Below are 18,289 nucleotides of genomic sequence, written 5' to 3'. Positions count from 1 at the left end.
GAGTTAAATTAACTGTAGTTTCTACACAATTTAATATAACAAATTCTCACCTGATGGTAACGTTGGAAAACTGAAGAGACTCATATGTGATAAGCTCATCCAAGAAGTTTATAAAAGTCACATTTGGGGAACTTCCAGGAGGACATTTATTGGATCCACCAGCCATAAATGTAAATGATAAGTCTCTGTCTGGCTCTGTGGGAGCATGCAGGAAACATCTGAAAAAAAAAATCATGTTCCTTTTAATAGAGTTAATGGGTATAAATGCCTTACCTTGCACACATTATCCTAAGTATATGTATACTGATTTACTAAGTGTCTTCTCTCCATAGACCATAGACCAAAGGTTTTGTATATACTTTTTACCTTGAGGGGAATAAGTGGTAATTGAAAAGAAAAAAAAAACAACACTTTGAAATTTGTGACTGTCTACTTCAGTGTCCATAGGCTCAACAGGGAGACCTTGGGGTGTAGGTGGTGGATCAGGAATCCGGGCACCACGCAGTTAAAGATTTTCAGCTCCCAGGATGCACTGGTTCACTCTCCCTACAGTATACCCCGCCCCCAAGCCAAAGGCACCTCAGTTTCATTGGTGCCCGGTCGGAGTCTGTCACCATTAACCCTAAGCTTTTTATTTTATGATTTCTTTCCTTTACTTTTTACCTTCTTAGAGTGCGCAGCAGCAGGCTGTCAATAGGACGCCTGCAGTGCTGCTCCGTCACCCCTTTGGCGCCGCAATGCCAGTTCAGGCTGGGGTTTTTTCGAGCATCCTGCTAGCCGGCCCCGTGGATGGACCCAGACTGCAAGCCGGACGCCAGGGGACAGGTAAGAGCGGGTCATCGCTTGCGGTGACCTGCGCTGCAGCAGTCATACCTCTGGTCTCGGGACAGACCGGAGGTGCTGAGTGTGGACGCAGGCTCCAGCCACCGAGATCCATTAGACCACCAGGGTACACATGGTGCGCGAACCAGCGTCCCGGTGGGTAAAAAGTCGGCAAGGGGAGGTCAGCTTCCCCGTTAAAGCAGCCCCTCCCCTCAGCTTAGAGCGCCATTCCACAGAGGTCTCGCTTCCCTGAGCTGCTCTTCTCCTCTGACTACGCCCCCCCCCCCCCGAGGTCTCTGGTGGCCATTTTCTAAGCCACTGCTCTCAGGGACATGCAGGGTCCGGTCCCCCCACATACCTTTCCCTGGAGTCTGCATATGTAGTGCTATAGTCTACCAGACACTGAGTCTGTGTAGTTGATTATAGTGCCAGTTTGCAGTTATGTTATTCCTGCATTCTATGTGACTGATGCTAGCGCTTGCTGTCTGTTTTCTATTCTACTGTTAGCATATATCTTTCCCTTTTTTTTCTGACTTTGTTCTAACATACAGGTGTACTCCAGGGGTTTTCCTATACCTCACATATATAGAACTAAGTATTTATGAGGTTTGTCACATACAGTTGGTCGTTGCACTGTGCCATATTTGGGCTGCGTGCTCTTGCAGCTTACCTAAGCATAAGACAGAAGACAGGACCAGTATATTGCATTCCTACTAGTATCCTACATAAACGGTGGTTGCATTATACCCAGTGCCATAATGTGTGCCATATTACTCTGCAGCTATGTATAGCAAAGGCAAAAGTAACAAACAGGCATCTGCACCCATACTGCTATCATGCAAGTTAGGTGCTGCAGACTTAAGTGAGGAGGATTTCATACAAGATGGGTTATGTAGTAAGTGTTACAGTCCACAGACAACCCAGCGCATGTACAAAAAAAACCCCTGGGTTTCATTTTCTCAGGTTCTGGCCACTAATGGCAGTTTCGGCTGTCATTCCCCCTATGGGGTTATCACAGCAGGCAGTAATTCCCCCTTTGGGGTTGCCACAACAGATTCAGGCGATACAGGTACCTCCTGTGCCCCCACCATGGGTAGACATACTCTCTCTGTGCAGAGTCTAATGGCTGCATCTAATGCCTTTCAAACCATGTTCCAAGGTGAGGGTTACCCTACAATGGGGAGATCTTGTTTGGCCCAGACCTTGACGAGTTTGTAACCTCGTTGGCAGCATCAAAAACTGCATTTCTGCCTTCAGCAACTACTTCTATTAGGCCTTGGACTACATCATTTAAGTCCTTTCGTCCTCTGCGAAAGCCTAAAGGTTAGTCCTTTCCTAGGCAGTCGGCTTCCACTAGGGCTGCAAAACCCAGGACCAAGCAGACCTGGAACACCAGACGCCCTGCTTCAAATCCCGAGGATAAACCCTCAGCCTGACGGGATGGGCCTCCCTCTGGGATATCTCAGAGTGGGAGTCCGACTTCTTCAGTTCGCCCAGTGCTGGTGTCAAACCACCACGGATGCTTGGGTAAGAGAGTGGTCTCTCACAAGTACGCCCTGTCATTTCTCAGACGGCTTCCATGCCAGTTTTTCTACACATGCCCTCCTTCAGACCTGAACAAGGCCTTACAATACAGTCCTTGCTGCAAGCAGGTGGAATTGTGCCAGTCCCACTATATTAGCGATGGACTGGTTATTATTCTACTCTTTCTAGTTAAGAAGCTGAATGGGTCTCATCAGCCTATCCTTAACCTGAAATCCTTGAACAAATTCCTCAGGGTTCCCAGGTTCAGGATGGATACCCTACATTCCATCATCCTAGCTATGGAGCCTGGGGACTTCATGCTATCTCTGGATATTCGGACGCGTACCTATAGCGCCCTCAGATCAGCAATATCTCTGGTTTGCTATACAGCAACACTTCCAATTTCTGGCTCTACCCTTTGGACTATCCACAGTTCCACGGGTGTTTACCAAAATTATGGCTATCCTGGCGGCCCGCCTACGTGGTCAGGGTGTCCGACTGTTACCATAACTGGACGACCTCCTGCTCGGGTCCCCAGGAGTGCTTCACCGCCATCTGCAGTTAACCATTGCTTTCCTGCACTAGCACAGATGGTTAATCAACTGGAAAAAGTCCTCCCTTAATCCCTCACAGAGAATGATTCGTCCGGGAGCCCTGCTGGATTCTCAGGATCAGAGATTCTTTCTGACTTTAGACAAGGTCTCCACATTTCAAGTACGAGTGCGCAGATGTCTCCACAGTCGCCGCTTGTCGATCCACTCAGCAATGCAGGTTCTGGGATCCATGGTGTCCACCTTTGACATGGTGGAATATGCTCAGCTCCATTCCAGGCCTTTGCAAAGGCTGATCCTCTCCAGGTGGAACGGGTTACCCCATCGGATCAAAGCTCAGACGATGGTGCTCTCTCCTGAGGTGTGTCTGTCTCTATCTTGGTGGCTACAGACATCTCATTTAACCAAGAGTCTCCCCTTTTGGATCCCGGACTGGGCAATCCTAACAACGAATGCCAGTTTCCGGGGCTGGGGCGTAGTGACCCGCCCACACTCCTTTTAGGACCGTTGGACATCGGTCAAATCAACATATTAGAACTTCGAGCTGTCTACAGGGCCCTCAACCTGGCCCAGCACATACTTCACAGAAAACCTGTACAGGTTCAATCCGATAATGCCACAACAGTGGCTTACATCAATCATCAAGGAGGTACTCAAAGTCAGGCAGGGCTATTTCAGTAGTATTCATTCCGGGAGTTCTCAATTGGAAAGCATCCTGGGAATGGTCGTTTCACCAAGAGGTGTTTCAACTCCTAGTGAACAGTTGGGGTCTCCCAGAGGTGGACCTCATGGCCTACCAACACAATCACAAACTGCCTGTGTACGGGTCCATAACAAGAGATGCTGAGGCAACCTTTGTAGATGCATTATCAGAGAAGTGGACCTTCCAGTTTGCGTACCTCTTCCCTCCAGTCTCGCTTCTTCCTCGAATTCTTCGAAAGTTCAAACAAGACAGAGGCACTGTCCTGCTGGTGGCTCCAGCTTGGCCCAGACATCATTGGTACTCAGATCTTCGGAGTCTCTCCATCGACACTCCGTTCCTGCTGCCTCAACGACTGGACCTGTTGTCTCAGGGTCCTTGCCTTTACCCAGATCTGGGTCATCTGTCTTTGATGGCGTGGCTCTTGAGACATCCCTCCTGAGGTCCAAAGGTTTCTCTAGCATGGTCATCAAAACTATGCTCAGAGTGTGTAAGCCAGCCTCTGCTCAGATCTACCACAGGGTGTGGTATACATTTTTCCAATGGTGCAGTACCAGAGGCTACGACCACCAAGTGTTTAGGAATTCCAGAGTCCTGGCCTTCAAGCTGGATTGGACCTAGGACTCCGCCTGGCCTCACTGAAAATGCATGTCTCTGCTCTGTCCATTTGGTTCCAGTGAAGACTTGCTCCACTAACTGATATCCACACCTTCCCCCAGGGTGTCCTCCGGATTCAACCTCCCTTTGTCCCTCCAGTGGTTCCTTGGAATTTGTGAGTAGTTCTTCGCGCCCTCCAGGGCCCTCCATTTGAACACCTGGATTCTGTGGAATTCAAGTGGTTAACAGCGAAGACTCTCTTTTTTCTGGCTTTGCCAGCTAGAAGAGTGTCAGATTTAGGTGCGCTCTCCTGTCGCTCCTCATTTGTACTTTTCCACCAGGACAGAGCAGTATGTAGGACTCGCCCTGGGTTCCTTCCAAAGGTTGTTTCTAGTTTCCACATTAATGAGAGAATTGTAGTCCCGGCCTTTCAATCACCAAACCTCTTGGCAGGTGAGGCCTCCTTGGATGTGGTCCGTACCCTCAGGATATATGTGGGCGGTACCAGTTCCCTTCGGAAATCAGATTCCTTATTTGTGCTTCTGGATTTCACAAGATGGGATGGCCAGCCAACAAACAAACATTGGCTAGATGGCTTCGCATAACTATCTCACAGGCTTACACGCAGGCAGGACTTCCTGTACCAGCTACTGTTACTGCTCATTCTACTCGTTCTGTGGGTCCTTCGTGAGCAGCTCACCATGGCAGCTCAGGCTTGTCACAAACTGAGGTGCCTTTGGGGCGGGATATAGGGAGATTAAACCAGTGCATCCTGGGAGCTGAAAAGCTTTAACTGAGTGTTGCCTGGATTCCTGATCCACCACCTACAACCCAAGGTCTCCCTGTGGACCCTATGGACTTCAAAGAAAGAGAGTTAAAGTTTTACCATAACTCTCAATTTCTTCACTTTATGTTTTCTATTAAAGGCGAAAAGTTTCCGTGGATTCGTACTTTCCGTCTGTTTTCAAAGTATCTCCATATTCAATTCCAGGATGATTTTGCATAAGCAGAAAGTCAATGCATTGTAATAGGCGAAAAAGTATCTCCTATGAATATCAGGAGAAAAAAAAAAGTAAAATCGTTATTTTGGGGTGCAGACGTGGGGAAACGACTCAGACCCCTTGGGATAGCCCCCCAAAGGACAAATCAACCAAAAAAAAAATTGACCTCAGAACATCCCAAAAAAGTACTTTCATTTTGGGGGCAAAAAAGTAAAAAGTGGGGGGACAACTATAAAAACTAACAAAATAGACTTCTTGGGGTGCTGTTAGGAGGGGCCAAGTGTTTTTGGTATTGCAAGTGCATGTATGAGGGTGGCTTTTCACTTTTTTAAAAAGTTCACTTTAGAGACATAAAAATATGCTAGCACCCATTTTAGAAGCTAATAAGCAATTTAAACTACTTAAGTACTCTAAACACTTTTGTTATGGCTATTAGTACACATCTACATTGATTTCCTATGTTAGTGCATCTTTTTTGGGGGTACAGACTGATTTCCCCACTTCTTTCCGTTTTCGCGTGTTTAGAAACTGAATAAGGCGAAAAGCAGGGACGTGCACAAAAAGTTTTCGCCTCTGAAGGAGGCAGAATGTCAGACAGGCGAAACTTTGCCGACTTTTCGCCTCTAATTGAATACAGGCCTTAAGTGAGGACCCCTCCAATTTTTTTTTTTTAGGTGATTTTATGAAAGCAACCTTCAGCTATGTCTTACCAACATTGTGTAATCTGTAGGCAGATGCCATATAGGAACAAAGTTTTAGTGTACGCACCATCTAAACAAGGTCGCCTTGTCACAGTAGACTGACATTCACAATTTGATGAAAATGGACATGAAGAAGCTCATGCTTATTCATATATAAGAATATTACACATTTCTTATTATGATTAGTATGTGCGCATTTCCTGTCTTGTACAAATATATTATTGTTAAAATGAATTAAATATTGAGTATTTAGTATTTTGTCTCATTAGACACGGTAATGGGGATCACTACTAAATAGGTTGGTGACCGCTGATTTGGTCCAAAACCATAGACTTGGGAATCCATGCCTTTAAACAGTGAGTTTTGTAGAGAAGAGAGATTCACCTGAATTCTGCCAATACAACATGCAAATACACAGTCGAGTCACATTATTATGACCACAAGCTAATAGCCAGAGTAACCGCCGTGTGCAACATGGACAGCAGCTAGATTGACTGGGAGTGACTCATTAAGGTGCTGGTAGGTTGGCACAGGTATCTGGAGTCATGCAGACTGAGGTGCATCCCACAGCTGCTGGAGGGTGGTTGGTGGAGTATCCATAGAGCGAACACAACAATCGAGATGGTCCAACAGATGCTCAATTGGGTTAAAGTCCGGGGAATTTGGGGGCCAAGGAAGTAGTTGGTCGTCCTCGTTTAACCACTGTTGGACATTTCTAGCCGTGTGACACGTTGCAATATCTTGCTGGAAGATTCCATCCGCCTCAGGGAAGACCATCAGAATGTATGGGTGTACTCGCTCCGCAAGGATGGATTCATAACCAAATCAGTTGAGGGTGCCTTCCACATGGACGAGTGGGCCCGGAGAATGCCATGAAAACATTCTCCACACCATAATGCTGCCACCACCAGCTTGTGTTCTTCCAGCAATGGTTGCAGGGTGTTTGTTCTCCGATGTTTCTCGCCTGACACTCCAACATCCATCTGCTAGATGAAGCAGAAAACGTGATTCTTCGGAGAAGTCAACCCTTCACCAATCAGCAGAGGTCCAATTCCGATACAGGCATGAAAATTTAAGCCTTTTCCACCAATGCACCTTCGTTACCATAGGTGCAGTGACCATCCGTTTCCTTCGGAGCCCCAGACGCAGCATTGTTCGCTGAACTGTCATTTTAGACACGTCTGGTGGCCCCCAGGTTCATTTTGATGAGCTGCTCCACTGTAGCTTGTCAGTCGGCCCTCACGCACCTTCGTAGCCAACATTCTCTCACATCAATGGCATGAGGTCCTCCGCAGTTTCCACATCGGTTATTCACAATGGTGCCATTTGTCCAGTCATGATACAACTTCATCACAGCAGCATGCGAACAGTTCACAAACTGCGCTCTTTCAGAAATACTGCCACCCTTGGCCGAAAGCCAATAATCATCCCTTTCTTCGGGGTCCATAGGAATCCACAGGGATACCATGGGAAATATTTTGGTTGGAAGACCAGTCACCAAACAGTTAAAGCTTTGGCTCCCAGAATGCCCCGGGTCCTCCTCCATTTATACCCCACCCCTAGCCACAAGACTTCAGTTTTTCGTTTAGTGCGGCAGGATACAGGGGACTGCTCAGGCAATCCTAAGCTTTTATTTTTTATGTTTTATTTTAATTTTATGTTTTTTGAGTTGGCCGTACCAAGCGTCTGTATTAAGATGCACAGACTGCGACTCCATCTACCTCCACCGGGCCGCAACATCAGTAATGTGCTGGTGATGGCTGAGCTTGGCTAGCTAGCAGCGATACTGCGACTTAGTCTGCACCGGATGATCGGAGATGTCAGGTAAGGCGATTCCTCGCTTCTGGTTTCAGAGATGCACCAAAAGCCGCTGCTGTTAGGACCAGGGAATGTCTGCATCCTTACTACACCAGCTGGGGCCCTATCGTCTGATGCCGGGGATTCGCAGCAGACACATCTGCTGTCACAAGGCCAATGTACCCGGTTGGTTAATGCAGCTATGGGGAGGTAGGTGCTCCCCCGGCAGCCCCTCTCTCGACCCAGCCGCAGTCTCTACAAAGGGTTTTGCGCGTCTGGGTAGCTCCAGCTACCCTCCACATGTGAGATGCTCACGGTCCACACTCAAGTGCGCACTGTAGCTGTTGTCTCAGAAGGGTCTGGGTCAGTCTCCCTGTATACCTGTCCTTTGGTTAAGGTATACGGTGCTCTATATCCTACCATTCCTTTGCATTGCTGTAGTGATTTAGAGCCGATTGTAATTATTTTACATATGCATTGTATGTGACTGTTTGCTAGCTGCTGTATTGACGCTGTCTTTAAATTCTGTGTTTTAATAATAACTATCACTGTGTTTCTCTCCATCCTCTTAGGGTGAGAGTTCTCTTTCTGATTACTTCACATTCATTAAGAGATTTGTGAAGGTAATCACATTGCATTGTTACCTTTATACGTACAGTATATATGCTAAGTATAAAGGAAACAGGAGTTCAGGCAGTTATAACTATCACTGCTATTGCTCCATTTGACCCTCAACTACCAGGATGTGTAGGGGTTAAATTGACTTCACATTTACTTGTGAAGACTGAGCTGCCATCCCCCTCTCTCCTAATTAATTGGAGACACTCAGTTGTAATTCATCATGGAATTGTTTGCTGAGGGGAGATTTGGGCGCTCTCTGAGTATGCCTTGCTCCTACGACCAAGGTACATAGCACTGGAATCCTACCAACTTTTGTGCTTGTGTAAGTTGATTCGGTGCCAACTTGTAAGTATATTTGTATGCATTGCACTTATATCCTACCAATGTGATTGCGATTTAGTGCCCATTTGCAAATATATTTATATGCATGTAAATCCTACCAAGCTTATGTGTTTAGGTAGTTGATTTTAATGTTCTTTTGCAAATATGTAATATATGCATTTTGTGACTTATGCCAACTCTGCTGGAAAAAAAAAAGTTTATTTTTTCCTAACCCCCAACTACCTAGTGTATAGGGGTTAGAGAGTACTTCACCTTTAATTTTATTTGTGAAAAGGGTCACATTGCATTGTTAACCCTACACTGTTATATCCCATGTCTCAGGACAAGGGTACACAGGAAACTGTTGTACCTGTGCTGGATTCATGTAAATCCTGTGCAGTTGGCCTCTCAAGATTTCATACAGGATGGACTGTGGTTTGATTTGTTATACACCTGTCACAAGCCGCCGCACTGCGTATGCAGGGCGAGGCGAATGCCGGGCGAGCGTTCGCTGAAACTCTTCCTACCTCCTGTCCATCATGCTTGGATCGATCTGGATTGATTCCTGCTTCTATTTCCTCCTGGTGTGAACGCTGCTCCGATGTTGGTGACAGTGTTGACGGATCATAAAAATCTGGCTTATATCAAGACTGCCTAGAGACTGAATGCTAGACAAGCATGATGGGCCCTGTTCTTCACCCGCTTCCAATTTACCATCTCCTTTCGGCTTGGGTCTAAGAATGTGAAGGCGGATACCCTTTCTCGTAGCTTTTCTGTTGGTCATTGTCCTACTGTTGGGGAAGAAACCATCATTCCGACTTCTCGGATTCATTTGGCCTTGACAAGAACCTTGGTGGACTCTCTTAGGCGGTGCTAGTCTGAAGCTCCTCCTGAGATGCCCCCATGATTAATATTTATACCGGAGGGATCTTGTAAGGCAGTTCTTAAGGATTTCCACTCGTCCAAGACTGTCGGTCACCCGGGCATTTCCAAGACTCTTGAACGTCTTTCCCGGTCTGTCTGGTGGCAGTTTGTCTCGTGACCTTCATGAGTTTGTGGCAGATTGTGACGTCTGTTCCAGAAACCAGACTCTCCGTACCACTCCATCTGGCCTGTTATGTCAGTTACCAACTCCTCTCAAACCATGGACGCATATCGCTATGGACTTCGTGGTGGATCTTCCGTCATCTTCCCGCTGCACGGTCATCTGGACCATTGTAGACCGATTCTCCAAGATGGTACATTTTGTTCCTCTCAGTAAATTGCCCTCCGCCAAAGAATTGGCAGTGCTCTTTGTACAACATGTTTTTAGAGCTCATGGACTTCCCTTAGACATTGTCTCTGACTGTGGTACCCAATTTGTTGCTCGGTTCTGGAAGTGCTTTTGTGCTGATATGGGCATCAATGTCAGCCTATCATCAGGGTACCACCCACAGTCCAATGTGCAGACGGAGCGGGCTAATCAGTCTCTGGAGCAGTACCTTTGTTGCTTCATTTCCAAATGTCAAGACAACTGGGTGTCTCTTTTGCCGTTCGCTGAGTTTGCTTATAACAACTCCTGCCATTCTACATCCTCAGTGTCTCCGTTCTTCTGCAATTTCGGGATTCATCCTAGGAGAAATTCCTTTGAGACTTCGGCTACCACAACTCCTTCTCCTTCGTCTGTTTCCAGGTTATGGTCAGTCTGGAAGAAAGTACATGTGTCTCTTTTTCAAGCGTCTGGTCGTTCCAAGGTCTTGGCGAACAAACATCGTAGGCCCTGTCGGCTCAAAGTGGTGGACTTGGTTTGGCTGTCTGCCAGAAACAATAACCTGCGCCAGAGATCAGAAAAGTTGGCACCCAAGTTCATCGGCCCGTTCAGGATTATTGCTCAAGTGAATCCTGTCACTTTCCGGCTGAAGTTACCCCGGACTCTCAGGATCAATACCATTTTCTATATTTCTCTCCTGAACCCGGTTTTCCTCTCCACCAGATTTTCTCCTAGGCATTCAGTTAGACCTCCACCAGTGCTTGTCCAATGGCGCCAGGAATTTGTCGTGGAGAAATCTTGGACTCCATAATTTCTAGAGGATGTCTTCCGTTTCTTGTACACTGGAGAGGGTATGGACCGGAGGAGCGCTCCTGGATTCTTCCGATACATCCTTCATGGATGGAGGGTTATGTCCACTCAGTACAGAAACTGGTTTTTAACATCTACTTATCGGCAGATGTTACAGGCGAATAAGGCATCAGCCATCTAAACATATAGATGGACTGCACATCCTGTCAGTACACATTCTGATATATCATTCAGGAGGCAGAGGATACAGTTTTCTCTCTCTGGACCTATCTTAGAGAGGAGGAGCATCATTCATCAGTGGATGTTCCTCTAGCAGGGGCGGTTACTTCAATCCTCGTTATAGAAAATGAAGTACCGGCTCCTAAAGCCTAATAAACCTGGTGTTCAGACACCTGGAATGTGATTTAGGCTGGATTCTCTCAATCTGAGCAGCTCACTGGGCGGAATTCAATTGTTTTTGCGACCCGGATCTCCCGTCTAAAGTGACGGGAGATCGCGGGCCGCTATTCAATTGTGCCAGCTTTTCGTGATGATCGCGCCCAAAGTGGTCGGGTTTAGCCGCGTAAATTGGCTAACCCCGACCAAAGTGCTGGGCGTGATCGCGAAAAGTGCCATTTGGGCACCCAAACAGGTCACTTTTCGCCGATTTCAGCTCGCAACCCTCTGGGGCTGCGAGCTGAAATGGAGTGCTAGCAGCTGATCGCGCCCGACAGGAGCAACAATTGAATAGCTCCGTCGGGCGCGATGGGGGCTGGAAACAATTGAATTCCGTCCACTGAGTTTATAGGCAAAGGATGGAACACTCCAGGTAGACTGTTCCAGATTCCAAAAAGACTAGTGTCTTTTTACCCTCTCCTGCAGGGAGAGAGTGTATTAGGTGGGAAATCCCTCTCCCTTCCAATCTGACAAAGCGACTACAGTGGATTGGGGATTCTTATGTGACACCTTCCTAAAGGGTTACTCCCCAGAAGGTTGTTTGCACAATTACTACATCAGATCCTATCAAGCTAAATTGGTATGCTTTATTCTGAATCTGAAATCCATGTGCCCAAGTTCTGTATGGAGACCCTACGTTTAATTAGGCTAGCAATGGAACCTGGGGATTTCATATTTCCCTGGACATACAGGATGCATATATGCATGGATCTATTGCACTATTCCACCAAGGGTTTCTGAGTTTTGCTGTTCGTCAGAAATATTACCATTGCCCTTTGGTCTGTCAACAACCCCTCAGGTGTTTACCAAGATAATGGCGGTCATGATTGCTCATCTCAGAAGGAGTCAGGATACTGCCATACTTGGATGACCTCCTGATATTGATCAGTCTAAGGAGGTTATTACAACATCCTCTCCAGCTGACCACTGCCTATCTACAAAAGCAGGGCTGGATAATCAACTGAAAATAAAATGTGTTCCCTTTCTTCAGCAAGATGGTACATCTGGGAGCGCTACTGGATTCCCTGGCACGAAGGATCTTTCTACTAGTGGGACAAGTATTCGGCTCTACAATTGCGGGTGTGCAAATTGCTCCGAAATCAGAGGGTATGCATTCACTCAACAATGCAGGTCCTGGGGTTCATGGTATCCACCTTCAACATGGTGGAATATGCCCAGTTCCATTCCAGGCCTCTACAAAGATTGATTCTCTCCAGGTGGAACGGACAGCATCATCTTCTAAGGTTTCAGAGTATCCTTCTCACTCAAGAGGTTTGTCACTCCCTCCTGTGGTGGCTGAGAAAGAATCATCTAATCAAAGGGCGCCCATTCTGGATTCCAAATTGAGTGATTTCTCAATACGGACACCAACCTTCGCGGATAGGGGGCAGTGACAGGTCATCACACCTTTCAGGGAAGTTGGACAAATCAAGAAAGTCATCTGCCATTAAACATTCTGGAACTGCGAGCAGTATACAGAGCACTAATCAGGGCACAGGACCTGCTCAGGGCAGGCCTGTTCAGATCCAGTCCGACAAATGCGACTACAGTGGCCTACCTAAATCATCAGGGAGGCACAAGAAGTTATGCAACCGTGAAGGAAGTGACATAGGTTCTCATGTGAGCAGAACGTCATCTTCCGACCATCTCGGCAATATTCTTTCCGGGAGTACTTCCTAAGTTGCCAGGACATACATGCCGGAGAGTGGTCTCTCCATCCGGGAGCGTGTCAGCTTCTGGTAAACAAATGGGGTCTACCAGAGATAGATCTCATGGTGTCATGCCATAACCACAGGGTCCTCAGGTACAGGGCCAGTTCCAGAGATCCATCAGCTGCCTTTGTGGACACACTGGCAGTAAGATGGGACTTCAAATTGATGTAGCTTTCTCCTCCGATTTCTCTGCTCCCAAGAGTTCTCAGAAAAGTCAAGCAGGAAGGTGGAACAGTGATACTGGTGGCTCCGGCTTGGCCCAGATGTCCTTGGTTCACTGACATACAGAATCTGTCAGTAGACATTCCGTATCCTCTTCCTCTGTTGCAGGATCTGCTAACGCATGGTCCCTGCCGACATTGGGACTTGCCCTGTCTGGGTTTGACGGCGTGGCTCTTGAATCTTCCATCTTATAAGCGAAGGGATTTTCTAGTTCTTGCTTCTGCCCGCATTTGATACAGAGTTTGGCATTCTTTTGGTCAATGGTGTTCCCATAAGGAATATGATCCTAAGGTGTTCAGGTTTTCCAGGATACTGGCTTTTCTGCAGGCAGTGTTAGACAGTGGTCTCAGCCTGGCTACTTTGAGAATGCAGGTTTCTGCACTGTCAGTCTGGTTCCAGAATAAGATTGCTTTATTACCAGATGTTAGAATTTTGTTCCAAGATGTTCTGCGAGTTCAGCCCCCTTTTGTTCCACCGGTAGCACCATGGGAATTGTCTTTGGTTCTTAAGGGGTTACAAGCTTCCCCATTTAAACCTTTTGACTCTGTAGACTTGAAGTGGTTGACAGCAAAGACACTTTTTCTTCTTGCTATCTTTTCAACTCGCAGAGTGTTGGACGTGGCAGCGCTCTCTTGTTGCTCCCCATTTTTTATTTTTCACCAGGATAAAGCTGTTCTTTGTAAATGAAGAAATTGTTGTTCCATCTTTTCAGGCTCCAGACCTTTCTGTAGGTGAAGCCTCCCTGGATGTAGTTCGTGCTCTCTGAATTTATGTGGAGTGTACGAATTCTGTTAGAAAATCAGATTCTCTTTTTGTTTTATATGATTTTCACAAACGAGGATGGGCAGCTAATAAGCAGACTCTGGCGAGATGGCTACGCATGACTGTCTCTCAGGTGTATACACAGGCTGATCTTCCTGTCCCAAGCACGGTGACAGCACATTCTACTCGATCTGTAGAGCCATTGTTGGCATTTACTCGTGGTGCCTCTGAACAATCGTGCAAGGCTGCCAAGTGGTTTTCTGTCCACACTTTTCTTAGGTTTATGCCTTTGATACTCTTGCCTCCCAGGATCCTTCTTTGGGCGACAAGTTCTCCTTTCTGCTCAGGAGCGTCCCCCACCATAGGGGAACTTCTTTAGGACATCCCCATGGTATCCCTGTAGATTCCTATGGACCCCAAAGAAGAAATATAGAGTTATGGTAGACTTACCGAGATAACTGCTTTCATTCGAGGTCCATAGGTTCCACAGGGCGGCCACCCGATGCACCTTCATTGGGTGATTTTCTTCCTGTCACAGATCTCATCTTCTGTAAGAGTGTTTCTCATGTACGATTGTTCTTCCTTCTCCTCTTTCCTTCTCCTGCCTTTAGGCTTGTTAACTAAACTGAAGTCTAGTGGCTAGGGGTGGGATATATATGGAGGAGGACCTGGGGCATTCTGGGAGCCAAAGCTTTAACTGTTTGGTGCCTGGTCTTCCAACTATAATATCCCCCATGGTATTTATGTGGATTCTATAGACCTCAAAGAAAAGGAGTTATCTAGGTAAGTCTACTATAACTCTATAGTTTTGCAACTCAGATAAATTGCCCCTTTTACCCATGACAGCAACAAGTGATGTGTGCAGACGGCCTTTTGCACACCTTATATACCCACCAAGCCAGCGCACGGCACGTGACGTACTTCATGGGCTACGTGTTGCCAACGGCAAATGGAGGAGGTGGTCATAATAATGTGATTCGACTGTGTATGACTCTGGGGGACTATATTTACCGAAACATTACTGAGGCTTGTCAAGTAACATACAATGCCAAATTAAATAATATGATGGTCCGAGAATTGTTTCAAGGATACAAGTCAAATTTTACTGTAAGCAATCTTAATATATTGACAAAACAAACCCCAATTCCTACCTTAAGTATTAAACCAGGTCTACACAAATCATAAGAGTTTAGTAGCCAATACACCAAAATAGTACTGTATCTTGACTTTTACATGATTTTATTCACCCCTTTATCTTAATGTAAAATGGGGATAAAAAAATATATAGTGTATGATCACCAATGTAAATATTGTACCAGAAATCACTTTAAATTATTTAGCATTTTTGAATATTGTGGTCTTACAATGTGTGTGCAATTTGTATTTATAATAAGAGGTTTCCTTTTAATTTTCATGCTTCTAGCGCTAACAAATTTCTTGCTTTTATTTCATGACTTTCTGTTTCACCTTTGCACTCCAGCATGTTGAGCGATAACTCCGATAATTTCATCCATAAGAAGCACCTTCTCTTCTTTGGTCCATTTGACACCATACATGATATTCACCTGCACTTTGATTTCTTGTCTTGCTGCTGGAGGAAATATGCTGGAGATGGATACTGTGACTGAAACTGGTGTTGGAAGAGGTGGCTGCTGAAATCCCAAACAGAGTCGTCCATTTGGACACAAAAGACCACCTTCAAAACCTTTCACCTGCAAGAGTTGAGCATAAATAATTAATTAAGGATCTTTATGATTAAGAGCTTAGTGACCATATAATGAAGAACAAAAAACTGGCTCCTTTACGGCATCAATTAACTGGCTTTTTTGAATGTGGATGTGCAATGATTTGTGTGTTATTTATTTTTCTCCTTTCTCAATCTGGGGAACAGTACTTGACCATAGGGTGTAGTGAGGATTGAGGAGCTAGCACTTAACTTGTTAACTTTTTCTTGTATAAAAGCTCTGCCTTTCCAATCCCTTATTGAGTTTTAAAGTGCTGGAGGAGTTATTACTTTTTATTTTTACCTGCACCCAGTTTTTTCTTCTCTTCCCTCTCTCCTCCTTACCTACAAGTGCCAGATGCCCAGTGCTCGTGTAGTTTGGGACTTCTGCTGTGTAGCACTGGTACTGGGCTGGATGTAAGGAGGTGATTGCCTGCTGTCTGCCAGGTTTGGTGGTACCAAGAGAGGTGGGTGCAGGGGCCGCTCATGCAAGGATCTCCAGAGCCATGTGATGTGCCCTGTCAGTGTGCACACCGGAAGCTGAGAGAGTAGCACCATCACGAGCATCTGCCAGTAGCAGGAATTGCTTCCGGACCAGGTCACCCTGTCTAGTGAAAGGGGGTGGCTGGATCTATGATGGGTTTCCAACCACGGTCCTCAAGGCAGACTAACAGTCCAGATTTTCAGGATAGCCATACTTGAGCACGTGTCTAAATTTGTACCTCATTTATTTTGATTTAACCGTCTGTGCTCAAGCTTGGATATCACTAAAACTGGATTACAGATGCCTTGACAAAGATACATACTGGATTAAGTATCGAAACGCAATGGCTGCCTGGAGAAACTTTTTTGCTGAAGAAATGGGAACCCACCTATAGAAGAAGGTCATCCCGGGACGCCAGGAGGACGCTACCTTTATGCTTTATTTGTCTGTTTTTTTCAGTGGACATATAAATCTGGTGAGACCCCACCCTTTCTTTAACTTTGATGTGAAGAAATCAAATTTGTTGCACTCTATTGAATGTTCAGCCTATTTGGCAAATGATCTGGATTTGGTGAAGACATCACTTTGGATTTCTTTTTTATGTTTGTCTTGGTCCTATGTTAATAAATTTGGTAATGCACTATGGAAGCACATTTTTCTATAATTCTTTTCATGTAAAACATGGGAGAACAGAGTGGAAGGATTGAAAGCTCTTGTGCATATTCCAAGGAGGGACCTTTTCATCAGATGTTCATAAGTGTCATTGTCTGCCAATGTGACAGACCATATCAGCTGGTAGGCGCACTATATATATAATCTAAGGAGGCACTATTACATTCATCTACACTATGTTTGTATTTTTTGTTGTATTCCCGAGTTCTCTATAGATGAAAGACATGAAAACTACATTCTGAAAGAAAGAACAGACTCCTGTTGAGAACTTTTCCGTAGCGCTATAGGAAACCCTTGGTGAATTATTGTATGACTTGAACTATTTCCTGTATTTGGTGACACAGTACACCAAAGAGTTCCAGCTGCTTTCTAGCGCACTGACCTATCCCACATTTTTTCATGGGCTGTTAGTGTTCCTTGAGGACCGAGGTTGGGAAACACTGATCTATGGCAATGCTGATTCTTCTCTCACCTTACTGAAAGGGTCAGAGTAGTGAGCAGAGGGCCTACACTTAACCAAAAGGGTTACACACTGAGGTAAGGCTGGTCATCAGGCAGCACAGGGGAGATGCTGCAGATGGTACAGTCCAACACTTGAAATGAGGATCAGTGATGACTGCTGTGAAGCTCCTCTCTTCCCACTCCTCTCAGAGACTCCACATGTCTGGAAGTCTGGTAGAAGTATCTGACAAGCTTTCTATTGAGATATAAATTATTTTTCTCTTTATGAATGCTGTGTAATGCTGCTTTTGTTGAATTATCTACTTATTTGTAATTTTGTAAAATATCTGAAAAGAGGAGTAGTTCACTGGCTAACCCTGGAAGAGGGAAAAACTAATTTACATGATTTTTGTACATGTCAGGCTAAATAACCTAGTCTGGACACGCAGGCTGTCTTCAAGGACTTCGTGATCTGTGAACAGTTGCGGTGGTTCTGATAGGCTCTGCAGAATTACCAGCTTGGGCTAGGACTTTTGTTCTATCCATAGCTTCTGTTATGAGAGAGGTACTGTCTAATTTTGTATCCAGCCAGAGTAATAGGGTAACAGATACCCAGATAGTTTCATCTAAGATGGACCAAGGTGGTACACATACAGAGGTCCTTTCTCCTGGGTTATATGGGTCTGGGAATTTGGGGTCCACGGAAGTTCCATCTTGGGCCAAGGCAATGGAGAGGATTGCTTTAGGTCTTAAAAAGACTTTATCGTCTTTAGAAAGATTATTGTCTTCTCCCTGGCCGAAAATGCGCAAGTGACAGTTAATAATTCAGATTAATTTGAGTCTGAGGCTTCCTCTAAAGAGGTAGAGCATCACAAAGAGTCTGATTTTGAGGATCCGGTATCCTTAATAGAGGAAGGAATAGGTGTTCATGGGGTAGATGACCTCGTCAGAGCGGATTGTCAGGTCTTGGACCTTAGGGATGTAGAAAAACAGTTGACTCCTGATTATTTATTAGGAACCAAGAGATCAAAGAAAAAAATCTGCTATTTCTTTCATATTCCCAATTATCAGATTTAATGGCTGAACCATGGATATTTTGTGATAAGAAATTTTAGATTCCACACAAATTTCTTTCAATGTATCC

General features: G+C 45.5%; 1 protein-coding gene across 1 annotated transcript in view; it reads right to left on the bottom strand.

The window, feature by feature from the left end:
• Positions 1-18,289, bottom strand: part of CIROP (ciliated left-right organizer metallopeptidase) — a 58,510-nt gene that overhangs the window by 245 nt on the left and 39,976 nt on the right. Inside the window, exons 13-14 of the mRNA XM_088469966.1 lie at positions 15,293-15,537; positions 51-218 (exon numbers count right to left, since the gene is read on the bottom strand). Coding sequence (XP_088326092.1) covers positions 51-218; positions 15,293-15,537 — 413 coding nt within the window. The remainder of the gene's footprint in view (positions 1-50; positions 219-15,292; positions 15,538-18,289) is intronic.

This window comes from Taudactylus pleione, unplaced genomic scaffold, assembly GCF_031769625.1.
Source record: "Taudactylus pleione unplaced genomic scaffold, aTauple2 ptg000095l, whole genome shotgun sequence".
In the NCBI taxonomy this organism is placed as follows: Eukaryota; Metazoa; Chordata; class Amphibia; order Anura; family Myobatrachidae; genus Taudactylus; species Taudactylus pleione.
The sequence above is the reverse complement of the archived record's forward strand: the minus strand, read 5'-3'. Positions and strand labels throughout refer to the sequence as shown.